Source organism: Panthera pardus, unplaced genomic scaffold (genome assembly GCF_024362965.1).
Source record: "Panthera pardus isolate Hobbes unplaced genomic scaffold, ASM2436296v1 HiC_scaffold_27, whole genome shotgun sequence".
Classification (NCBI taxonomy): domain Eukaryota; kingdom Metazoa; phylum Chordata; class Mammalia; order Carnivora; family Felidae; genus Panthera; species Panthera pardus.
In genome coordinates, this window is record NW_026526843.1 from 83,871,790 (window position 1) to 83,898,382 (window position 26,593).

The 26,593-nt window shown below is 43.0% G+C and overlaps 1 protein-coding gene across 4 annotated transcripts in view; it reads left to right on the top strand.

The window, feature by feature from the left end:
• The first annotated feature begins 3,081 nt into the window (after positions 1-3,081).
• Positions 3,082-26,593, top strand: part of ZNF41 (zinc finger protein 41) — a 45,822-nt gene continuing 22,310 nt past the window's right edge. Inside the window, exons 1-2 of one of the 4 annotated variants that reach the window (XM_053891670.1) lie at positions 3,082-3,243; positions 23,659-23,905. In XM_053891670.1, coding sequence (XP_053747645.1) covers positions 23,889-23,905 — 17 coding nt within the window. In that variant the 5' untranslated portion in view covers positions 3,082-3,243; positions 23,659-23,888. The other 3 variants (XM_019417546.2, XM_053891669.1, XM_053891668.1) reach the window with 3 other exon arrangements.

Genomic DNA, 26,593 nt, shown 5'->3' on the forward strand with positions numbered 1-26,593 from the left:
AAGAGTCGGACGCTTAATGGACTGAGCCCCCCAGGCACCCCAACATTCATTTTGAAACTCCATCTCAAACTTCAGAGAGTTCTTAGAAAAATAAATTCGCAAGAAACAAAAATCCTTTGAAATTCGGTTACAGACACAACAGAGTTCAGATCAAGCAAAACATACTTACAATGTTGTATGACAAAAGTGATATTTCATTCAGTGGATACAGGGCAGTGTGTCCCATGAACAGTGCCAGCTGATACTGCTGAATTTTTTTAATATCTTTTTTATTTTATTTTTTTAATGTTTATCTATTTTTGAGAGAGAGTGAGTGAGACAGAGTGCAAGCAGGAGAGGGGCAGAGAGAGAGTGAGACACAGAATCCGAAGCAGGCTCCGGGCTCTGAGCTGTCAGCACAGAGCCCGACGTGGGGCTCGAACTCACAAACCGTGAGATCATGACCTGAGCCGAAGCCAGACGCTCAACCAACTGAGCCTCCCAGGGGCTCCTACTGCTGAATTTTACCTGAACCTTGTGATCCTGGAAAACAGCTTACTGCAAAGAACGCCCCTTCCCTACGTGACTTAGGACTCATGGATGCTCCTGTTGTTTACCTATGACAAGGACAGACACCTTCCAAATTCCCATTCCTTGCCTCAGAAACACTGATTTAATCAGAACAAGATGCTGGTAGCCAAACTTCAGTTGAGCTCCTCTCTTTCCTACAGGCTCCTGAACTCTGCTCGTCCCCGCCCCTGAGAAAACACAAGAACATGTGGAGCACTGCTCCCTCTTCTCAGCCTCTCCTGGGTGGGAATCCATTGACCACAGTGGGCACTTTCCAGTCAGATTCTACTGGCCATTCCCCTGCTTAAGCAGCTTCTCCTCTTACAGATTCTGCTTAGCTCGGCTTGCCTCCCCCTTGCCCTATCTATAAAGGAGAAGCCTTTTTGTTTGGTTTGGAGATAATTGCAGATTTCTGAAATGGAAGCTTTCTCCCTTTTTGGAACAGTCTTTATAATTAATATCTCCCAATCTAAGTCACGACTTGTTTTTGACGCAGCAAAAACAAAGCTTGACCTTGACCTCATACCGTAGGCCACAGTAAATTCCAACTAGATTAAAGGTTTAAGTAGAAACAATTAAAGCAATACAAATCAAATAAATGTTAAGACTATCTTTTTAAGCCTACCTGGAACGGAGGAGGAGGACCACGCTAGACAGGAAATAGAGAAGCCAGGAAGGAAAGCGTAGACATTTCTGATGAGAGAATACATTTTTCTAATTACATATCAAAGGACACCTATAAAATGCAAAGGAGAAAAAGAGTGAAGGGGGAAATACTACAATGCAACTCACAAAGGGTTGATATCCCTAATGCACAAAGAGTTTCTACAAACGGATAAGAAAACCACAAATCAAAGTAAATTGGACAAAGGATATGAAGACTTACAGAAGAGAAAATCTAAGTGGTCAACAAACAGGAAAAGATCCTCAGTTGCACTAGTAATCAGGAAAAAGCAAATTAAAGCAAATTAAATACTACTAGCCCCCAGACTGGCAAACATTAAAGACAGCATCAACATCCAGGGCTGAGAAAATTTGCCTCTGTGAACTCATATGTTGCTGGTGGGAGTAGGAATGGTACAGTCTTTTGGGAAAGTGATTTGGCTGTATCTATTCGACAACAAAATATCCTTACCTAAATTTAATAATAAACTTCAAAATATAGGGAGCAAAAATTGACTAGCACAATGAAAACCTGACTTAGCAATACAGTGGGAGAATCTCTCTCCTTTCTAGGAACTCAGCGCACAAAGAAGAAAGTCATCAGGAAGGAAATAACACATTTTTAAAAAGTATTTATTTATTTTTGAGAGAGAGAGAGTAAGTGCATGTGCACTCATGTGCACACAGGGGAGGGAGAGAATCCCAAGCAGGCTCCATGCTGTGGGCTCCATCACAGGACCATCTGGAACCCTGAGATCGTGACCTGATCGGAAATCAAGAGTGAGAGGCTCAACGGACTAAGCCACCCAGGTGAACAAAATAACACATTTTTAAAGACCCAACTAACAAGCTTGAGCCAACAAACACATACGCTAAATGCCACAACTGGAAAATAGCCATTTTTTCTTAAAAAAAATTTTTTTTATGTTTATTCATTTTTTGAAAGACAGAAAGAGAGTGCAAGCAGGGGAGGGGCAGAAAGAGAAGGAGACACAGAATCCAAGGCAGGCTCCAGGCTATGAGCTGTCAGCACCGGGCCATACACTGGGCTCAAACTCACAAACCATGAGATCGTGAGCTGAGTCAAAGTCGGAGCCACCCAGGCGCCCCAAAATAACCGTCTTTTCAATGAAGAGATGAAACATTTTTGAAAACTGGGCCCATACTTGAGCCTTAAGACAAGTTTCAACAAATTTCAAACACTCAACATCATACAGACAATGTTCGCAGATCACAATGCAATTAGGTTAGAAATCAGTAACATTGGATTATCCTGGTGTTTGGGAAAATGAAAAACGGTGTAAGGAACTGTAAAATTTGCTGCACTCCCTCTAAATCCGCCGTGGAGTCATTAAATTTTTAGAGGAGTATGTGACAGACTGAGATGAGTCAAATCGCAAACAGCTCCTTCCGGGCAGCATTTCTTTCAACACGTGTGGACCAAAGCCCACCATACGTGCAGCTGGCACTCAGCCGCTTTTGTTTCCTTCCTCTTATAAAACTCCCAAGGCTCCAGGAAACTCTGGGCTGGGCTGTTCTCCCTGTGGGCAGCAGTCTAAATAAAGTACCCATTCCGTTACCCTGTGTGTCCTGAAGTTTTGCAAGTTGGACAATGGACTTCTCAATAATTCATGGATTAAAAGGGGGGAGGGATTTACAAATGAGCACTTGAAACCGAACACGGATGGAAATAAATCAAAACTCGGATCTTTGGTACTTTTTAGCCTTAATGCTTATATAAGGAGGCCAGGAAGGTCGATGCCTCGATTTTTTTAAACTGGAGGAAATGCCCCACCACTGATGTCACAGGTCCCGCAATTAGTCGCTCCGCAGACACTTGGTCCCTGGCGCTAAATCACCTCCGCTCCCCGCGCCCAGAGTGGTTAAACTCTCGCTGCGGGCGACTTCCGCTTCCTGGCCTAAATCTGACACGTACTATTCCCCCCACCCCGTGGGAACCACCCAGGGTCGGTGACAGTCGAGGAGCCCGGCGATGCCCTCAGCCGACGGGGCGGACAGAAGCGCCGGCAGGTGGGCATGTCGCGGCGCCCCGGGCCGTCCGGGGCCTTTTCCGTTCCCCCGAGCGGGGGAGCCGGGGAGGAGGCCGGGGCGGGGGCGGGCCGATCTCTGGGCCTGCCGCTCCGCGGTGTCTTGCCAGCGAGGACCGGGCGGCGGGAGACGGAGGGCGGCCCAGCGGCTTTTGAAGACGCCGCGGCTCCCCCCCTCCCCGCCCCCGGGGGGATGCGGCCCGAGGGCGGGGCCCCCTGAGCGCTGGGCAGGGCCTGCGCCCGGGCGGCCGCCGGGGAGGATGCGGCCCCGCGGCGGGAGGAGTCCCGGCGGCCCAGCGCGCGCTCCGGCCGGCTCGCTCTCCCCGGCAGATCTCGCAGGGGTGGATCGGGCCTGGGACCCGGCGGCCCCGCGACCGAAATGACCACCCTTCCAAGATGGCGACTCCCGTAGAGACACTCCCGAGGGGACAGCCATGTTAGTTGCCTGACAAAGTCACTAAAGAACACTTGAAAGCCCGCCTCTCCTCCGACACGCGCACACGCGCTGGCACCTCGCGAGTGCACCCCGTGGGGTTGCGGGCGGCCGGCCGCTCCCAAGCTGACACTGAGCATGTGCACGGGGAAGTCCAGACACGGAAGAGTCCCTCAGAGGTAGTTTCAACACTTAGGGGCCCGGGACGGAGTGTAACAGAGGCGGCACAGTTGGGCCAGTAAAGCAATTGATATGATTATGAGGCTGTTACGACATGGATTTCGTACGCAGTGATGGTACTCTTTAGGGCCAGTGATGATGAGGCTTCTCTGAGGTCCCTAGGGAGGAGGTGTGTAGAGGGAGTGACAAGGGTTTGGGGGTGAGTGATGGGGTCAACGGGGAAAATGGGTAGTCTGTGGGATGAGTGATGGGAGAACTGTGGGGTGACTATTGGCAGGTCTATGAGGTGAGCGATGAGGAGTCTACGGGGTGAGTGGTGACGACTCTCACAGGTCACTGAGGGGGTCTGTAGAGTAAGTGATGGAGGTCTGTGGAACAATGATGGGAGTTCTGAGGGGTAAGTCATAGCGGGTTGGTGGGGTAAGTGATAGGGGGTCTGCAAGATGACTGATTGGAGTTCAGTGGGTGAGTGATGAGGGCCTTTAAGGAGTAATGAAATGGTCTGTGGAGTAAATGGTGGAGAGTTTGTGGGGTGAGTATTGAAGAATCAATGAATGAATGAATGATTCCGACCGTGAGGTGAGTGTTGCATGGTCTATGAGGTGCGTGATGGGATTTATTGAGTGGATGGTCAAGGTTTCTGTGGTGTCATTGATGCATTTATTTGGGACTAGTGACAGAGGGGCCAAGGGAATCAGATATGATGCTTCATGGAGTCAGTCAGTGATAGGTGGTCTGAAACTGACATGGGATTGTTTCAGAACCCCACTTTGACTTTGTTGGGCCTCCTGTATCTTTTTCTTCTAAGTCATTAATGTCTCCCCTTGGTTTCATTATTTATCTTCTTTGGGGTTTTTTTTTTTTTCTTTCACGCGTCTTTTTATTTTTTTTATTTTTTTCAACGTTTTTTATTTTTTATTTTTGGGACAGAGAGAGACAGAGCATGAACGGGGGAGGGGCAGAGAGAGAGGGAGACACAGAATCGGAAACAGGCTCCAGGCTCCGAGCCATCAGCCCAGAGCCCGACGCGGGGCTCGAACTCACGGACCGCGAGATCGTGACCTGGCTGAAGTCGGACGCTCAACCGACTGCGCCACCCAGGCGCCCCCACGCGTCTTTTTAAATTCCTGACTTGAATGCTTATCTCGTTAACGTTCAATCATTTTCTTTTATAATATAAGCATTAAGTTGATGAATTTTCCCCTAAGAACACTTTAGCTCCATGTAACGCATTTTGATGTGTAACAGTTTCACTGTAGTTTACTTCTAACGTTTTCTGATTTGTGTTGCAGTTTTCTCTCTGACCCTCATATTTAGATAGGAGATTTCAGTTTCCCCAAGAGTTGACATTTTGGTTATTGATTTCTAAACTATACTCAAAGGGCTCATTCTAATATCGTCTCCTACACTGAATATTGCTGCTTTTCTTCATTTTCCCCATTCTGAGGGCCAAACAGAATGGTATTTGTCTTTAGTTTCGTAAAGTAAATGGTACCTAGTATCTTATTTTACTTTGATGTGCATTTTCCTGGCAACTAGTGGTTGAATATCTTCTCGTATTTATTGGCCATTGAAATGTATTTTTTAATGTTGTGTTTGTTTTTTTTTTTTTTTTGAGAGAAAGACAGAGAGTTAGTGGGGAAGGGGCAGAAAGAAAGGGAGAGAGAACCCAAGCAGGGTCCATGCCATCAGCACAGAGCCCGATGCAGGACCCCATCCCACCAACTGTGACATCATGACTTGAGCCAGAATCAAGACTCAGATGCTTAACTGACTGAGCCACCCAGGTGCCCCAAAATCTATTTTTTTAAAGTTTTCATATTCCTTGCTCTTTTTTCCCTTCAGGTGGTTTGTCTTTCTAATTTGTGAATATTAACCTTCTGTTATTTACTGTGATTTTTTTCCCCTTGATCTCTCTTTATATCTTGATTTTTGAAAGATGTCTTCACATAGAAAAAAATAATCATCTGATTAGAGCTCTCTTTTTCCTTTTCATATTATGAGTATCTTGTCTTGCCTACTGAGTTCTTCCTGCTTTGTGCTTCCATAAATACATGCCTTAAAAAAATAAATATATATATGCCTTAAATTTAACATTTTTATTGTTTTAATTTTTAAAGTTAAATTTCAATCAAACTGAAATTTACTCTGGTGTGTGATGTGAGATGAGATCAGTGTTTGTATCTTCCATTTGGATAGGAAATTTGCCAGCACCAATCATTAAAGGAATATACTTTTCTAACTCAATTAAATGCCTCTTTTGTCACAAATTTTTTTTTATTTTTTAAAATAATTTATTATTATTATTTTAATGTTTATTTGTTTTTGAGACAGAGAGGCAGAGCATGAGCAGGGGAGGGACAGAGAGAGAGAGAGAGAGAGAGAGAGAGAGACACAGAATCCGAAGCAGGCTCCAGGCTCCGAGCTGTCAGCACAGAGCCTGACGTGGGGCTCGAACCCATGAACCACAGGATCATGACCTGAACGGAAGTCAGACGCCCAACCGACTGAGCCACCCAGGTGCCCCTGTCACAAAAACTTTTAAATGTATATCACTGTTTCTGAGCTCTATTTTTCCTTCTGATATATGTATCTATTCCCTTTCAAAAAATTGTATTGACTTTAGAAATACTTTAATAGCCAACAGTGCTAGTCCCCTCACTGTTCTTTTTCTTTCTTTCTTTTTTGGTTGTTTTCTTTAGTATTCTTAGCATTTATTCTTCTATTTGAATGTTAAGACCATTTTATTTTGTTTCAAAATGACCATTAAAGCTATAGTATTTTATAGTTTTCTTCTTATAGACCCAGCACCTTTTTCTTAAAAAAAAAAAAATTACATTCTTAGATATTTTACATTTGTTTTTGTCACCAGGGTGAAGAGCATATTTTTTCTATTTCCGTAGGGAAAAAAAAATTCTGTCAATTTTTCTTTTTCTTTTTTGTATTTTATTTCTTATCCAATGCAATCATTAGATTCTCATGTGAATTCTAGTTGCTTTTTATAGTCTCTTCGTTTTCCTAGATAGAATATCAGTCCATCCAATTAACAATGATACTCTCTCTTCCTTCCAAATATTTATGCAGATTACCTTGCCTTCTCTTACACTAGCCAGAGCTTTTGGAACAATGTTAAATGATACTTGATAGAGGGAATCCCTATTTTGTTACTAATTTGAAAGTGAAAGGTGTTCATTCATTCATTTATTCATTCACTCAACAGTTATTGAGTACACATTTGTGTACAAGTTTTTGTGTGGACATACATTTTCATGTCTCTTGGGAGTGGAACTCATTAAGTGTTGAGTGAATGAATGGGAGTGGCATTGCCAAACTGTTTTTCAAAATGGCTGTGCCATTTTACACCCCACTGGGAATGTATGAAGGTTCCAATTAGTCTCACCCTCACCAACACTTGTTACTGTATTCTTTTATTCTACTGTTTTTTTTTTTAAGATTTATTTATTTTTGAGAGAGAGCACACGTTGGGAAGGGGCAGAGAGCGAGGGGGACAGAAGATCTGAAGTAGGCTCTGTGCTGACAGCAGTGAGCCCGATGTGGGGCTTGAACTCACGAACCGTGAGATCATGACCTGAGCTGGAGTCAGATGCTCAACCTACTGAGCCACCCAGGCACCCCTTTCTTCTTTTATTCTAGCCATCCTAGTGGGTGTGAAGTGGTATCTCATTGTGGTTTTGATTTCTATGTCTCTAATGACTACTGATATTGAATGCCTTTTCGTGTGTGCAATGGACTGAATGTTTGGGTCCCCCCCAAAACTCATATGTTGAAATCCTAATTCCCAATGTGATGGTATTAGGAGATTAGGCCTTTGGGAAATGATTAGGTCATAAGGGTGGAGCTCTCATGATGGGATTAGCACCCTTATAAAAGAGACCCCAGAGAGTCCTTTCCCCCTTTTTGCCACGTGAGGACACAGCAAGAAGATGGCCATCTATGAACCAAGAAGCAGTTCTCACCAGATACCAGATCTACTGATGCTTTGATCTTGGACTTCCCCATCTCCAGCACTGTGAGAAATGTTTGTTGTTTAAACTGCCCAGTCTGTGGTAGTTCATTATAGCAGCCCGTAATCACTGACCATGTGTTTTTTGCCCATTTGTGTATCTTCTTTGAAGGAATATCAGTTCAAAACCTTTACCTATTAGTAATTGAGTGATTTGATCTTTTTTATTATTGAGTTGTAAGCCTTCTTTATATATTCTGGATGCAAGTCCCTTGTCAGCTATGTGACTTGCATTTGTTTTCTCCCATCTTGTGGGTATCTTTTCACTTTCTTGGTGGTTGACTTTGTAGCACGAATTATTTAATTATATTGGGGCGCTCGTCTAAAATCAATTGACTGTAAATATAAGGGTTTATTTCTGAATTCCCAATTCCCTTTCATTTATTTATATGTCTACCCTTCTGCCAATACCACACTGTATTGATTTGTGTAGCTTTGTAGTAAGATTTTTTTAAATGTTTTATTTATCTTTAAGAGAGCAAAAGCAGAGGAGGTGCAGAGAGAGAGGGAGACAGAGGATTTGAAGTGGGCTCTGTGCTGAACAGGAGATCATGACCTGAGCCAAAGTCGGACGCTCAACGGACTAAGCCACCCAGGCGCTCCTTTAGTAAGTTTTGAGATAGGGAAATGTGTGTCCTCCAATTATGTTCTTATTCAATATTTTGGCTATTCAGGGTCCCTTGCATTTCCATATGAATTTTAAGATCCACTTATCACCCTCTGTACAAATTCCAGCTTGGATTTTGACAGGGGCCATGTTGTACCTGAACATCGTTTTGAAGAATATTACCATCCTAATGATATTAAGTCTTATGATCTGGGCATTCTTTAGCCTAATGTTTTCTGGTGACTTTTTGGTAGCCATTATAATATTTAAGTAGCTTTTTATGTTCCCATTTTAATTTGTATTTTTATTAGGAATGGCTCCCGAATTGTGTCAGATGCTTTTTTTAAAAATGTTTTTTTTCTTTTTTTTTTTTAATTTTTTTTTTTAACGTTTATTTATTTTTGAGACAGAGAGAGACAGAGCATGAACGGGGGAGGGTCAGAGAGAGGGAGACACAGAATCTGAAACGGGCTCCCGGCTCTGAGCTGTCAGCACAGAGCCCCACGCGGGGCTCGAACTCATGGACCGCGAGATCATGACCTGAGCTGAAGTCAGCCGCTTAACCGACTGAGCCACCCAGGCGCCCCTAAAAATGTTTTTTTAAATGTTTATTCTTGTGAGAGAGAGACAGCATGAGCAGGGGAAGGGCAGAGAGAGAGAGAGGAGACACAGAATCCGAAGCAGGCTCCAGGCTCGGACCTGTCAGCACAGAGCCCGACGCAGGGCTTGAACTCACCACGAGATCATGACCTGGGCTGAAGTTGGACGCTTAACTGACTGAACCACCCCAGGCGCGCCCAGATGCTTTTTGATGTTACTAGTCTTATGGTGTTGTTCTCTTTAATTGACTGTTGTAATGAATTATACTGATATGTAGTGTGGCCCCATCTTTGACTTCCTGGGATAATTCTGTTCGGTTAGGAGGAATTTTTCTTATGAGACATGGTTGGATTTGAGTTAGTAATATTTTATTTAAAAATTTTGCCACTAGAAGAAAACTGTTTATACTTTTCTTGTCTTTGTACTATATTTGCATGTGTCGATATTAAGGTTCTGCCACTTTTTAACAAGAATCCAAGAGATTTATATCTTTTTATATGTTAAAATGGCATAGAGATTATTTTCTTTAAGATTCAGCCATTTTCTTTGTCCATTCATCCATGCATGGACACGTGGGTTGCTTCCATATCTTGGCTATCGTAAATAATGCTTCAGTAAACATAGGGGTGCATATATCTTTTTGAATGAGTGTTTTCATTTTCTTTGAGTATATACCCAGTAGTGGAATTACCAAATCATATGGTATTTCTGTTTTTCAGTTTTTTGAGGAATCTCCATACTGTTACCACAGTGACTGCACCAATATACATTCAGCACTGGTCTTTTAAAATCCGAAAATTGTAATTATTTTCTTTTCTCTGGTTACTGGTCTTAACAGCCTTTGGGGGCGGGGGGATTAATTTCGGTAGTTTATGTTTGCTGGGGATTTTATATTCTCATAGAGCTGCGTGCGATACTCACATTATTTTGTTCACTCCCACCTTATTCTTCTCCATTAATACTGCTTTCGCTATTCTAGGGGCTGTGCCTTTCCATAGAAATTCTAGAATATGCTTGTCTGTGGATGTTGAACATATTCTCTGGTGCTTATTTGTGCCCCCTATATCGTGTTTGGTGAAATCTCTTCATGTCTTTGGCCCATTTTCTAACTGGATTGTTTTGTTCCTTTGGTATTGAATTTTGAGAATCCTTCATACGTTGCAGTTATGAGTCTTTGCCAGATACTTTCTCAAAGTCTGTAGCTTGTCATTTCATCCTCCTCACAGTGTCTTTTGCTACAGTTTTTAATCTGGTGAAATCAAATATATGTGCATTTTCTCTTATTGATCATGTTTTTGGTGTCGTATCTAAGACGTCTCACTAAGCCTTAAGTCCTGATGATTTCCCCCCACGTTGTCTTTTAACACATTGACAGTTTTACATTGTGCATTTGAATCTATGATCCATTTCAGGTTAATTTTTTATGAAGTGTGACATTTCAATCGAGATTCATTTTGTTTTTTCCTTATGAATGATCCAGTTACTCTGGCACCATTTGTTGAAAAGACCTTCCTTCATCCATTGAATTGTTTCTGCGCCTTTGTAAAAAAAAAAAAAAGTTGGCTCTACTTGTGTGGGGCTATTTCTGGGTTCTCTCTTCAGTTTCACTGATGTGTGTGTCTGCCCTTCATCAGTACCACATTGTCTTGAATCCTGTAGTTAAATAAAATGTCTTGAAATCAGGTAGATTGATTTCTCCTGTTTCTTTGTCAGAAATGTTTTAGCTATTGTAGATCCTTTGTCCTCCCACATAAATTTTTTTTTTAATTTTTTTTTTTAACGTTTATTTATTTTTCAGACAGAGAGAGACAGAGCATGAACGGGGGAGGGGCAGAGAGAGAGGGAGACACAGAATCGGAAGCAGGCTCCAGGCTCTGAGCCATCAGCCCAGACCCCGACGCGGGGCTCGAACTCACGGACCGCGAGATCGTGACCTGAGCTGAAGTCGGACGCTCAACCGACTGAGCCACCCAGGCGCCCCGTGTCCTCCCACATAAATTTAAGAATACCTTTGCCCAGGGGCTCCTGGGTGTCTCAGTCAGTTGAGCGTCTGACTCTTGGTTTTGGCTCGGGTCGTGATGTCATGGTTTGTGGGTTCGAGCCCCACGTTGCGCTCTGTGCTCACAGTGCAGAGCCTGGTTGGGGTTCTTTCTCCCCCTCTCTCTCTCCCCCTCCCCCGCTTGTGCTCGCTCTCTGTCTCTCTCAAAATAAATAAATAAACATTTTTTAAAAAGAGGGGCTCCTGGGTGGCTCAGTCAGTGAAGCATTCATCTTTGGCTCAGGCCTTGATCTCACGTTTTGTGAGTTCGAGCCCCACATTGGGCTCTGTGCTGACAGCTTGGAGCCTAGAGCCTGCTTCGGATACTGTGTCTCCCTCTCTCTCTATCCCTCTCCTGCTCACACTCTGTTTCTCTGTCTCAAAAATAAATAAATGTTAAAAAATTTTTAAAAGAAAACAATAACTTTGCCTATGTCTACAAAAACTTCTTGTCGAGATTTTAATAGGAATTCTATTAAGTCTGTATGTCAACTTGTGGAGAATTGATATTTTTACTATGTTAAGGCTGCCAAACCATAAACACAGTAGCTCTCTCCATTTATTTAGATCTCTGTTGATTTCTTACATCAACATTCTCTAGTTTTCAGCATGCGAGCCCTATACATGTTTTGTTACATTTACACCTAAATATTTCATTTTCTGAGTGATGTAAATTATTGTATTTGTTTCATCATGTTCATTTGTAGTATATAAAAGTACAGCTGATTTTTGTGTATTGTTCTTGTGTCCCATAACCTTGTTGAAGTCATTACTTCTAGAAGTTTTTGTGTAAGTTCCTAGGGATTTTCTATCAGGACCATCATATTATCTGCAAATAGGGTCAGTATTATTTCTTCCTTTTCAATCCGTATGCCTTTTATTCCTTTTTCTTGCTTTATTGCACTGGCTAGAATTTTCATTACTATATTGAATAAGAGTGGTGAGGGGCACCTGGGTGGCTCAATCAGTTGAGCATCCGACTTCAGCTCAGGTCATGATCTCATAGTTCATGAGTTTGAGCTCCTCATTGGGCTCTGTGCTGATAGCTCAGAGCCTGGAGCCTGCTTCAGATTCGGTGTCTCCCTGTCTCTCTGCCCCTCCCCTACTCACACTCTGTCTCTCTCTCTCTCTCAAAAATAAACAGAAAAAAATTTTTAATTAAAAACAAAAGTGGTAATAGTCAACATATTTGCATTGTTCCTGATATTAGGGGACATTCGGTCTCTCACTATTAAATATGATGTTAGTTATAGTTTTTTTTGTAGGTCTTTTTTTATCAAGTTGACAAAGTTTCCTTTTATTCCAAGGTTCTAAGAGTTTTTCTTTTTTTTTTTTTGTCATGAATGGGTGTTAGATTTTGTCAAAATCTTTTTCGGCATTGATATGATCATGTGATTTTTTCTTCTTTGGCTTGTTAATATGGTAGATTACATTGATTAATTTTCAAATATTGAGTTCATCTTGCATTCCTGCAATACCCCCCCTTGGTCACGGTGTACAATTCTCTTTGTATATCGCTGAATTATATTTGCTAATATTTTGTTAAGAATTTTTGCATCTGTGTTCATGAAGGATATTGGTCTGTAGTTTTTTTTAAGACTTTTTTGGTTAGGTAATAGAATAATTCATCAAGAAACATCCTATTTTCAAATACAGCTGATGACAGAATGCAAAATTTGCTATGCAAACCAGGTATAAACCCAGTGGGAAAACATTAACACATCAACAGTGTCTTTTTTGTACTCTTTGTCTCATTTTGGTATCAGGCTTTAGGGAATGAGTTAAGAATTCTCTCTTCTATTTTCTGGAAGAGATGGAGTGGGACTGATGTTAATTCTTCTTGAGAAGTTTGTGGAAATCTCCAGTGAAACCATTTTAGCCTAGACGTTTCTTTTTTCTTTTTAATTTTTTTATTTTTGAGAGAGAGAGCGCACGAGCAAGGGAGAGAGAGAGAGAGACAGAGACAGAGAAATAGAGAATCTTAGGCAGGCTCCACACATGTGGAGCCTGATGTGGGGCTCAATCCCACAACCCTGGCATCATGACCTGAGCTGAAATCGAGAGTCGGATGCTCAACTAAGTGAGCCACCCAGGCACCCCAGGTACCTATTTCAAGCATTATTTTTAAAATCACAAATTCAGTTTCCTTAATAGTTACGAGGCTATTCAAATGAACTATTTCATAGTGGAAGAGTTGTGGTAGTTTGTACTTTCCGAGGAATTAGTCCATTTCATATAAGTTGTCAAATTTATTATTGTATTTCTTTATTATTCTTTTGATGTCTTCAGGGTCTATAGTGATATCCCCTATTTCCTTCCTAATATTAATCATTTGTGTCTCTGACTTTTTCATTATCAATATTAATAGAGGTTTGTTTATTTTATTATTCTTTTTGGAAAACCAGCCCTATGATTGATTGTTTTTCTCTATTGTTTTTCTGTTTTCAGTGTCCTTGATTCCTGCTCCTATTTTATTATTTCTTTTCTGCTGTTGGCTTTGGGTTTGCTTTGTTCTTCTTTTCTAATTTCTTTTTTTTTTTTTTTCGGATTTTATTTCTGAGTACTCTCTACACCCAACATGGGGCTCTAACTCACGACCCTGAGCTCAAGAGTTGCATGCTCTACCGACTGAGCCAGCCAGGCACCCCTTCTTTTCTAATTTCTTGAGATGAGGGTTTAGATTACTGACTTGAGGCTTTTTCTCTTTTTACTTGTAAACATTTAGTGCCATAAATTTCACTTACAGCACTCCTTTAGTTTATGGAGCAGTGTCTTGGGCACTGGTTATCAATCCCAGGGGAGGACTCCAAACACTTCTGCCCACTGCACTTTGGTATCAGAGTCACCAAGGAAAACACAACACAGTCAAGCATGGAATGGAACAATGCTTTACTCACACGGAGAAGAGACAGAGCGAGATCAGCATCAGGAGTGTGCATTCTTTTCTCATAGCTAGCAGGTCCCCTCGCAGCCAAACGGCAAATAAGCATCGGAAGAGATCCTTCACTCCATTAGTTAGCAAGGAAATAGAAATTAAACTAAACTTAGATACAATTCACACACCTCTCATGTCACAGTGGAAGCACCTCACCCCCTCCCTTGCAGAGTCTGAAATACTGAAAGCTGGGGGCCATTGATGTACAAAAGTTCAGCAGAAAGAAATAGCACACACTGGGGCACCTGGGTGGCTCAATCAGTTGGGACTTTGGCTCAGGTCATGATCTCACCGTTGTGGGTTGGAGTCCCGCATCGGGCTCTCTGTGCTGACAGCTCGGAGCCTGGACCCTGCTTCGGATTCTGTGTCTCAGTCTCTCTCTGCCCGTCCCCTGCTCATGCTCTGTCTCTTGTCTCTCTTTCTCTCAAAAATAAACAAACATATAAAAAATTTTTAAAAAAGGAACAGCACACACTCAGTCTGAAGTAGGGAAAAATATTCCCACACAAGGCAATAAACCCAACACAGGCTATGTGAGCTCTTTGTCTTTTGGGAAGGAAGTGTTCTAGGCCCAAGGTCAATGCTTAGGTCATCAAGTAGGGATTAAAAGATTATATGCCTGAGATTGTATCCTACAAATTTTGATATGTGGTATTTTCATTTTTATTTAGTCCCATGTATTTTTTTCTTTCTTTTTTTTTTTTTAAATTTAATGTTTATTTAATTTTGAGAGAGAGAGAGACAGAGCATGAACGGGGGGGAGGGCCAGAGAGAGGGAGACACAGAATCTGAAGCGGGCTCCAGGCTCTGAGCTGTCAGCCCAGAGCCCGACGCGGGGCTTGAACTCACGAACCGCGAGATCATGACCTGAGCCGAAGTCGGCCGCTCAACTGACTGAGCCACCCAGGCGCCCCCCATGTATTTTTTAAAAATTTCCCTTGAGACAGGGCACCTGAGTGACTCAGTCGGTTAAGCGTCCAGCTTCGGCTCAGGTCGTGATCTCACGGTTCATGAGTTCGAGCCCTGCGTCGGGCTCTGGGCTGACAGCTCAGAGCCTGGAGCCCGCTTCAGATTCTGTGTCTCCCTCTGTCTGCCCCTCTGCTGCTTGCACTCTGTCTCTCGCATTGTCTCAAAAATAAATAAACATTAAAAATTTTTTTTTTTTAAGTTTCCCTTGAGACTTCCTCTTTGGCCTGTGGTTTATTTAGAAGATGTTGTTGAGTTTCTGAGTGTTTGGGGATTTTCCTGTTCCTTTTTGTTTTGATTACTGGTTTCACTCCATTGTTGTCAGTGAGCATACTATGTGTGATTTCAATTCTTCTACAGTTGTTGAGGTTTGTCATGTTGTCTAGGATATGGTCTTTATGGTCTATTTTCTGTGGACATTTAAAAAGAATGTATATTCTGCTACTGTTGGGTGGAATGTTCTATAAATGTTGCTCAGATCCTGTCGGTTGATGGTGTTCATGAATTCTTTTTTTAACCTTGCTGATTTTCTGTCCAGTTGTTCTGTCAGTTGCCGAAGGAAGGGTATTGAAGCCTCCAACTATAATTGTGACTTTTGTCTATTTCTCCTTTCAGTTTCATCAAATTTTGCTTCATATATTTTGCAATTCTATTGCATGGTGTATACACACTTAAAATTGCTATGTCTTCTTGGCGGATTGACCCTTTTATCGTTATGTAATGTCTCTGTATGTCCCTGGTAATTTTCTTTACTCTGAAGTCTACTACTCTATCCAATATTAATAAGTTCACTCCTGCTTCCTTTTAATCAATGTTTGCATGATACAGCTTTCCTTTTCAATTTTTATTATTTTATTTTTTTTCAAATTTTTATTTAAACTCTAGTTAGTTCAACCTACATATATCATCATATTTGAAGCACATTTCTTGTAGGCAGTACATAATTGGGTCACGATTTTTTATTTTTTATTTTTTTATTTTAGAGAGAGAGAGAAAGAGCTCCACACTCAGCATGGAGCCCAATACGGAGCTTGATCCCACAGCACTGGGATCATGACCTGAGCCTGAGCTGAAATCAAGAGTCGAACACTCCACTGACTGAGCCACCCAGGTGCCCCTGGATCATGATTTTTTAAATTGAATCTGCCAATTTCTGTCTCTAATTAGTGCATTTATACCATTTACACTTTATATAACTATTTATATGTTAAGGTTGGAGCCTGTCATATTTTGTGTTTTCTGTTTGTTCTCTCTGTTTTTGTTTTCTCCTTTATTTTTCCCCTTTCTTTGGGGTATATGGGCATTTTGAAGAATTCCATTTTGATTATCTAGTATTTTCAGGAGGATCTCCTTATGGAGCTTTTTTTTTTTGCCAGATGTTTTATGTATTGTGTAATATATACACAACTTATCAATGTCTATTGGTATCATTTTACCACTTTCAGCGAAGTGTGGAGATCTTCCTTACCCCTTTTCTCTTTATCCTCCCCTATTCATTGTCTTAATATAATTGTCTTATATATTTCCTTTATATGCATTGAGCACCACATTAGATGGGGTTATAATGTTTGCTTCAACTGTCAAACCTATTTTAGAAAACTTAAGAGAAGGAAAGCATATTATATTTACCTATATTTTTTGCTCTTTCCATATTCTTTCTTCCTTACTGATGGTCCATTTTCTTTTATCATTTCCTTTCTGGTTAGAGAACTTCCTATAGCCATTCTTTTTTGGTAAGCCTGCTGGTAATAAATTCCTACTTTTCCTTGACCTGAAAATGTCTCAATACTTCTTTCATTCCTGAAGTATCTTCTATGGGCATGGGATGCTAGGCTAACAAGTCTTTCCTTTTAGCACTTGAAACATGTTGTTCGGGGCGCCTGGGTAGCTCAGTCGGTTGGGCATCTGACTTCAGCTCCCGTCATGATCTTGTGGTTTGTGGGTTCAAGCCCCACATCAGGCTCTGTGCTGACAGCTCGGAGCCTGGAGCCTGCTTCTGATTCGGTGTCTCCCTCTGTCTCTCTGCCCCTTCCCCACTCATGCTCTGTCTCTGTTTGTCTCTGTCTGTCTTTCTCTCTCTCTCTGAAAATAAATAAACATTAAAAAAATTTTTTTTTAAAGGAAAGATGTTGTGCCATTTACTTCTGGTCCTAAATGGCACCTTCTTCCAATAGAGGGTTGTTTCGTCTACATTGAAAATCTACTGTTTAGTGTGGCCACCTTCCTTATCTGAGCTAGAGCTTCTGGATAATTTGCTGCAGCTTCTATATCAGCACCCACTGCTTTGCCTACACTTGTATGTTATGGAGGTGGCTTCCTTCCTTAAAATGCATGAACCGACCTCTGCCAGCATCAAACTTTTTTTCTGCAACTTCCTCACCTCTCTCAGCCTTCAGAGAATTGAAAGGAGTGAGTGCCTTGCTGGGGATTAGGCTTTGGCTTGAGGGAATGTTGTGGCTGGTTATATGGAGGTGGCTTGCGGCACCCCAAAACCATTATTATAATAGTAACGTCCAAGGTCACTGGCCACAGGTCACCACAATAAATATAAGAATAGTGCAAAGGTTTGAAATATTACGAGAACTATATTACCAAAACGTGACACAGAGACACGAAGTGAGCAAATGCCTATATTTCTTCGCTGAGGTTTTCTATTGTCTCATTTGTGTTAGGCATTCTTCATAATTGCCCAGTGAAGTGTGTTTACGATGGCTGCTCTAAAATCCTTGTCAGGCAGTTCCGGCATCTGTTGGGGTTTCAGTGTTGGCATCTGCTCAGTAATCTTTCCTCCTTCCAGCTGAGGTGTTCCCGGTTCTTGGTATGACATCTGATGTTTCATCGTGTCTAGGACATGTGGGTATTAAATTAAGAGGCTCTGGAATTCATTTAACTCTCATGTTTTCACAGGCGTCCTTTGACAGACCTCCGTTGGGTGAAGGGAGATGTCAGCTCATTACTCCACTTGGCTTCTTTGCGGTAGGCGGGGGGTGTCTCTTATATTGCCCGGTTGGGGTAGGAGTTCATGCTTCCCCCTAGGCCTCTGCTGATGCCACCCTGACTGGGAGGGAGATAGGTGCCTTGTCACTGCTTCCCATTTGATGCCCCTTGACATTGTTGGCAGAAGTGGCCTAGTTACTGCTGAGCCTTGGTGACAGCTCTAGTAGGCCTCCTCTGACATCACTCAGTGGGGAGAAGGGAGGACACTGTGTTAGCTCTGGGTGAGGATGGGAGCCCAGACTCCTCACATTGTCTCCACTGTCACCAACGGGTGGGAGAGGAAGAGGCAGTGGTTATTATTGCCCAGCAAGGCAGAAAGCTCCAGCACCCTAATGGGCTTTCTCTGATACCGCCTTGGCAGGGGGCAAGGGTTGTTGGGCTGGGGGTACTGTAAGAAGTTACAGTTTGTCAAGGGTGGGAATATGGGCTCTCCACTTGGCCTTTGCTGTTAGTGATGGTGGTGGGACCCCAGTGTTTTCTGTGGTGCTTGGCTTGAGTAGAGCCATCATTGTCTGAAAGTTTTCTATCTTCCTAGACTGCCTCTTCCCTGGTCCTTTGACTAGAGAGAGCAGGCTTTTCTTTGGGCACTTTTTGTCTGCACCCATTGGCCTTTCTAGGTTGCTGGCTTCTCTAGCACCAAGTCTAGGATATCTGAGGCTAAAAGAAAACCCCGTACTGCCACATCGTTTTTGGGGTCTCAGGATCCCTAGCCAATATGCCTTCTTCATTTCTTTCAGAATCTTCCTATGTTTTATATATGATGTCCACACTTGTTAGTTGTATGTAGCAGAAAAAACAGTTAAACATATCTACTCCATCTCCACAAGAGGAAGTCTCCATAATTATGATTTTTAAGACTTCATGTGGTTTTGGGGTACCTGGGTGGCTCAGTTGGTTGAGCATCCGACTCTTGATTTTGGCTCAGATCATGATCCCAGGATTGTAGGATTGAGCCCCGCATTGGGCTCTGTGCTGACTGAGCATGGAACCTGCTTGGGATTCTCTCCCTCCCTCTCCCTCTGCCCCTCTCTCTGACTCGTGCTCTCTCTCTAAAAAAAAAAAAAAAAAAAAAAAGACTTCATGTGAGTTCATGCATCTGTGCTAGTTTTATTTGTATATATTGAATGACCACTAAAGGTTTATGCAAAGGTTTACATCCTTCTTTATTGTATATTTTATTATTAAAAATGGCCCCCTTTGTTAATGTATTGAGCACTTTGGGCTTAATTTCCACCTCAATCATCATATTTCTAGATGTGCTTGCATTTTCTTGCACTTGCCTGGTGTGTCATATGTTTTTTAAATGTTTAATTATAATACAGAAAACTGCACAGATTATGCACATTTAGCTTGATGATTTTTTAACAGACTGAGTGAACACGCACAACCACCACCTAGATTAAGAAATAGAACGTGACTAGCACCCAGAAGACACCCCCTTGTGTTCCTTTCCAATCCCCAACCTCCTCCCAACAGGGGACCAATATCCTGCCTTCTAGCGGCAATAGAATGGTTTTACATGTTTTCGAAAGTTATATAAACACAATCGTACAGTGTTGACTCATAGCTCTTTTGGGTCTGGCTTCTTTGGCCGATGCATCAGATGAGATTCATGTGTGTTGTCTGTAGTCACTTGTTCATTCCTGTTGCTGTATAGTACTTCCTTGTATGACTGTAAGACCACTTATTTATCTAGTCTGATGTTGATGGGCGTTTGCCTAATTTTCAGGTTTGAATAAAGCCATCCTGAACATATCCTGTCTTTCAGTGAACATGTGTTCGCATTTCTCGGGAGTACACTCCTAGGAGGATATTGCCTATGTTCAGCTTTCGTAGATAATACCACACCCAACAGCTCTGCAAAGTGTTTGTACTCTTTTGTGCTCCTTAAAAACAACTTACGGGTTTCCGCCCCTCGTATCCTCACCGGGTCTCTTGGTTATTTGCCATCGTTTTCGTTTTAGCCATTTCTGGTGGGCATGAAGGCATGTCTGATTGCAGTTTATATTTCCTTGCTAACTAATGAAGTTGAGCATCTTTTCCTCGGCTTACTCGCCACTCGGGTATCTTCTTCGGGAAGTTCCTGTTCCTTTTGCTCTTTTCCTCTGGCTCCTATTGGTTTCTAGGAATTCCTGATACATTTGAGACATGAATTGTTTGTCAGATACAGGTATTGCAGTTAACTTCCCCCACTGTGGGATTTGCCTTTACACTCAAAGTTTTGGGGTTTTTTAAAATTTTTATTTATTTTTGAGAGAGAGAGACTATGTGTGAGCAGGGGAGGAGCAGAAAGAGAAGGAGACACAGAATCCGAAGCAGGCTCCAGGCTCCGAGCCATCAGCACAGAGCCCGACGCAGGGCTGGAACTCACGAACCGCGAGATCATGACCTGAGCCGAAGTCGGACGCTCAACCGACTGAGCCACCCAGGCGCCCCTACACTCTTAATTTCATCTTCTGATGAACAGAGGTCTTTAATGTTAGTGTAGTCTAATTTAATAACCTCTTATTCTACCAGATAGCAAAACCTGATATGAGGCACATTAATTAAGACACGGTAGTGCTGTTCCAAGAATAGACAAATAGACCAATGGAAATACAGAGTTCAGGAATGAACCTCCACATATACAGTCACAGAGCAACATTGCAGAGCAGTGGAGAAAGGGTAGTCTTTTCAATAAGCCATGCTGGATCACCTTGATATCCATGTGGAAGAAATGAATCTTGACCCTAACACATACCAGGCACCAAAACCCTTCCCGAGAGGACTATAAATCTAAATGTGAAAGAACAATAAAAATTAAGAAAACATGGGACATCTTTATGACCCTGAGGTAGGCAAAGCTTTCCTAACTAAGACATAATGAGTGCTGACCATAACAGAAAGAATGATAAATAGCACGGCATGTTTCTGTCCAGTGCTTCATCTCACATCTTTGTCTTTTTTATTTAGATGTGTGGCGACTGTATTTTTGTTTTGTTAACCGGTCCCATCGTCTTTACCTTTTATGGCAGGATTCAGCTCATTCAGTTTAGTTGAATTGTAACGTATTAAATTTCAGGGCGCCTGGGTGGCTCAGTCAGTTAAGTGTCCAGCTCTTGGTCTCGGCTCAGGTCATGATCCCACGGTTTGTGAATCTGAGCCCTACATCGGGCTCTGTGCTGATGGTATGGAGCCTGCTTCAGATTCTGTCTGTCCTTCTCTCTTCCCCTACCCTGCCTGTGCTCACTCTCTCTCTCTCTCAAATTAAAAAAAAAATAATTTGGGGCGCCTGGGTGGCTCAGTCAGTTGAGCATCCTATTTTGGCTCAGGTCATGATCTCACCGCTTGCGAGTTCGAGCCCCATGTCGGGCTCTGTGCTGACAGCTCAGAGCCTGGAGCCTGCTTCGGATTCTGTGTCTCCGTCCCTCTCTGCCCCTCTCCTGCTCGCACTCTGTCTCCCTCTCTCAAAAATAAATAAATATTTAAAAAAATTTAATAAAAAATAATTTTTAAAAGGTCTTAATATCTTGGGCTTCTGATAGTTTGGAGTTTTGATTATTTTTATCAATTTCTGCTAGTAGTTGCCTTCACCTCTCTTACAGGTATGATGATCTATATTTTCTCTATTACTAGATCCGATAATGTTGTACTAGTATTTGGATCTACTAATAGAGGTATGTGATTGATTGGCCTTCCCCTCCTCATTTCACTCAGTAGATTTTTCCAGGGTATTTTAAAATTTCCAGTTAGTAATGATCTTATTTATTCAAAATGCCCAATTACATTATTTTTCTTTATTCAGATATAACTGTGTATTATGAGAATCATTTCTCAAGACTGCTTTCCTCTGATTTTGAGGTTTCTGCTACTATTCAGTTTATAATTGTTTAGACTACTCCCTGGAGTATTCTCCTGAGATAGGAATATTGGCATAATGCTGTAGATGCTTTTGTGTCTAAAATCGTCTTTTGCGCTGACAGAAGAATGGTATTGAACTAGGATGGGTTTAAAATTCTCGGATCTCAGCCCTTTTCTCTCAATAATTTGTAGATGTTTTCTTCTAATATGATTCCTATTGGTGCCAATAAAAAGTCTAGTGCCATTGTGAGCCCTTTCCGTTGTAAATAATGTGTTGTTTCTTCCTGGAAGTGTTTTGGGTTTGCTTTTTATCCTTTAAATTCAGTGCCAAATCAGATATGGGGTTGATTTGGTTCCTCTGGGAGTCCAGGATTGGGGGGATTTCTGTGGGGGAGGATCAATGAGTTAGGGTCCATTAGGATTAGATAATCTAAAGCCTATAGATGTGATTCATATTGGAGCAGTGAGTGACAATCGGGAAATTCTTGAGGTTTTATAAGAGTTGGAGATGTAAATATCTGAAGGCATCGATTAGCCCATGCGAGTTATTGATTGGAACGTGGAGGTGGTGAATGATTGATTGCAAGCCTGGGGTTACAAATCGTCGGGAGTCAGTTTCGGTGGCCCTATAGGAGTCATTGATTGGGACCTGTGGATATCTCTAAATGCAGGACTGTGCGAGTTAGTATGTGAAGGACTGTTATTGAAGGTTTGATGGGAGTCCCTCATTCTATATATGGGCTGTGAGTTATGGGGTCCTCTAGGAGGTCAGGTTTGGCCCTCAAAGGGCATTGAGTAGATCAGTGATTGGTTTTCTACTGAGGGTCAATTGCCTGTATTGGTGATTATTTGAGGAGCCTATGGAAACCAGTTGATGGTGCCATCTGGGACACGGTTTTGTCAAGCAGTGGGGGTTACAGATTTAGGAGCCTATGCAGACATGCTGGTTTTCTGGACCCAGGTGGGAGCTGGGGAAGGGAGGCAATGAGTTTATGTTTTCATCTATGGCAGAAGAGGGTGGGCTTTATAAGTTGCCCAGAACATACACTGAATTATACAGAAACTCAGTTTATACACATGTGACATGATCATCCCCTAGCCAGAGCACTTTAAGGGCAGCAGGAAATGGGAATCATGTTTTTTATGACTCTGCCATGTACAGAACACCATCTGGCATGGTAGTTAAGAAAATGTACTGTAGAGCCCGGCGTACCTGGCTTCGAGTCCCTGTCCTTCCCCCTAATCTGAGTGATCTTGGGGCAGATTTCTTGATATTTCTGAACACCTCTATCTGATGATAAATGGGAATAATAATAGCAGAATTACCTAGTTCCCAGGATGAGTTTGAAAATTAAATGAGGTACCTGATAAAACATGCCTTGCAACCTTGTAATAATAGCAATATTTAATATCACTGGAATATGTTCCAGGTAGCAAGCAGGGGTGAGTGCTTTAGAGGCTTTATACCATTTATCTCTAACATCCCTATGAGACCAGTGTTTTCATCCTCAATTTTAAGATGAAGGAACTCAGACCAAAGTGACTTGCCCCAGATTCTAGCTAGAACATAGAAGACCTGGAATTCAAAGCCTCATTCATTTTATACCAAATCCTATGAGTATTTTTTTTTCATGTTATATGCTAACGCTTGGTGTCGGTTTTACTAAACTTCTCTCTTTCACAGTATCCAGCACAGAGAGCTGCCCGCCTTGGTGCCCCCAGGAGGCATCTGTGGGGTGGCTGCTGATTGACGGACTGTGTGGACACTGTCTTTCTAGGGTTTCTTGGAGTCTCTGAGGAGCCCCTGGGCCAGACCCCGCAGTGAAGGCTGCAGGACCCACCTCCCGGCCCCAGCAGCTCTGATTGAGTCCACAGGTGTCTACCTGACTTCAAGCTCCTGGGAAGAGTGGAGTCGTCAGCAAGAGAGCCTGAGAGCTGAGGCCCGGCGGGAACATGCCAGCTGACCAGAGTTCTCCCCGGTGGTCCTCGGTCCTAGCTCCAGAGGGACATGGCAGCTCGTGTGAGGTGAGCAGGCAGAGGACCCCAGGGGCAGGAATTCATTCAGTGAGGACACAGCCCAGCCTGTCAGCAGGCCCTCAGGGAAGGGGCAGAGGGGCCACAGAAGTGGCAGATTCTAGGCTATCAGATCACCATCCACCTGCTGTCCCACATCCAGAGCCCTGTGTGTTTCAATGGACCTGTGATGTGGCTGATGGAGGAGAGGTGGGATGGGAGGGCCACCCTACATCTGGGGTCCTAGCCAGAGAGAGACGCTTCCCCCGCCGACCCCTGACACAGGCCCTGCCCTCTCCATTGGCTCTTCGCCGATGCTCAGCTGATCCACACTAGACCCTCCTTTTCCCTTTGTGTCTGGAGATTTGCTGATTTCTCCTCTATCCTGATCTAGGCAGAAAAATCCCTTTTCTTTGGAACTGAGAGGATGGCAGGGAAATAGGGTGACAACATTCTCCAGGGTCCTTCTAGGTCTTCCTCCTCTTTTCGAAGATGGTAATGGCCTGAGAAGGGACATGACTTGCCCCAGCCTCCCAGATTGTGAGTGACAGCACTGGACTGGGACCAGGTCTCCTGAATGTGTCCTCCACCCTTGCTGCACTACAGCCAAACCAAGTTTCCCACTAAAAGTTCCCCCTTGAGGGGCGCCTGGGTGGCTCCGTCGGTTAGGCGTCCAACTTCGGCTCAGGTCATGATCTCACGGTCCGTGAGTTCGAGCCCCGCGTCAGGCTCTGTGCTGACAGCTCAGAGCCTGGAGCCTGCTTCACATTCTGTGTCTCCCTCTCTCTCTGCCCCTTCCCTGCTCATGCTCTGTCTCTCTCTGTCTCAAAAATAAATAAACATTAAAAAAAAATTAAAAAAAAAAAAGCTCCCCCTTGAGAATCTGTAAACAGGGGAATGTGATGAAAGAGCCAGACCCTGCCCGACAGCCCCCTCCTTCGGACCTTCCTGGATGCTGTCACCTCTGGGACAGGCTCCTTGTCACAGGGGCTCAGGGTCATATGGTCATTAGGATCATAGTAAACATTAAAAAATTATTTTGGTTTTATTATTTCACAACTTCACTATTTCCCAATAAAACGTCAGAAAATGCAGGTAAACAAAAAAAAGAGAATAAAACATTACTTGTAATTCCAGCATTACCCAAAGTAAACCATTGTTAATATTAAGCTATATTTCCTTTCAGTTGATTTTTCCTTTGTATGCGCATACGTGCACGTATATGGGTATATGTGTGGGGCTGTGAGTGTGCATACGTACCATATACATATGCATTATATAGCTCAAGTTTGAAAATGGAATCACAGCATTTGGTTGCCTCCTTTCTATTTATTTTTATTTTTTATTTTTAAGTTTATGTATTTATTTTGAGAGGGAGCAAGAGAGAGTGCGTGAGCATGGGGAGGGCAGAGAAAGAGGGGGGGAGGGCGCCTGGGTGGCTCAGTCGGTTAAGCATCCGACTTCGGCTGAGGTCATGATCTCACGGTCCGTGAGTTCGAGCCCCGCGTCGGGCTCTGTGCTGACAGCTCAGAGCCTGGAGCCCGTTTCAGATTCTGTGTCTCCCTCTCTCTCTCTGACCCTCCCCCGTTCATCCTCTGTCTCTCTCTGTCTCAAGAGTAAATAAATGTTAAAAAAAAAAACTTTTTTTTAAAATAAAATAAAATAAGAAAGAGGGGGGGAGACAGAGAGAGAATCCCAAGCAGGCTCCACACTGTTAGTACGAAACCCACCCAACCAAGGGCTTGATTTCACGAACTGTGAGATCATGACCTGAGCCAAAACCAAGAGTTGGATGCTTAACTGACTCAGCCACCCAGGCGCCCAGTTGCCTGGTTTTTAATTTGACAGTTTAACATAATTTTCTAGGCACTAAATACTTTTGTCTTCACGTACACATAACACACCGCATTATGTCCTTTGGATAAACTTTAATTTAACCCCTCCACTGTGTGTGCATTTAGGGTGTTTCACGTTTTCTGTTGTGATTAACACTGCTGTGGTAAAATTCCTACGCTTAAATCTTTTTGCCCGAGTCACCAAAATTATATTTGGGTCAAAGGAATAAGGGCGTTGAATGGCAAATGAAATGCTGCCTAACTGCAGTGCACTTGTACCCGTGGAGGCGTTTAGGTTCTGCTCCGTCATCTCCATCACAGACCCACAGTTTGGGGCCACAACAACGTGGTCCTCCCCAGTCTTTCTACAAGTGGCCTCTTGGCCAGCAGGTGTGTGGGAATTTCTAGATGAATGATTCTGGGCTGTACGAGGCACATTTCTCCACTCATCTCTTCCTTCCCAAGAACAGGACCAGGAAATAGTGGCTGGAGCTGGAAAAACAGGCAGAAGGGTCAGTGAGAGAAAGAGGGATGCGGAATAGCCCCAGGCACCTGCTGAGGGAACCATGGTGCACTTGCTGGAGACAGAGGATCGCCAAGGGGCCCCGGGCACAATTGAGAACGCAGTGGAACAAACAGGGGAAATGGGAAACAGAAGCCCAGAAGCCAGGGGCAGCAGAGAAACCAAGAAACAGTCACTGGGGCTGGAGAAATGGAGAGCAAGGAAAAGGAAGCTGGTCCGAGAACAGTAAGAGGGGGCTCCAAATAGGAGCAGGGATCAGAACGTAAAGGAACCAGGTAGCAGCCACAGGGAGCAGGGACCATCCAGAGGGATGAGAAAACAGAAGATTTGGCTCTAAAATGG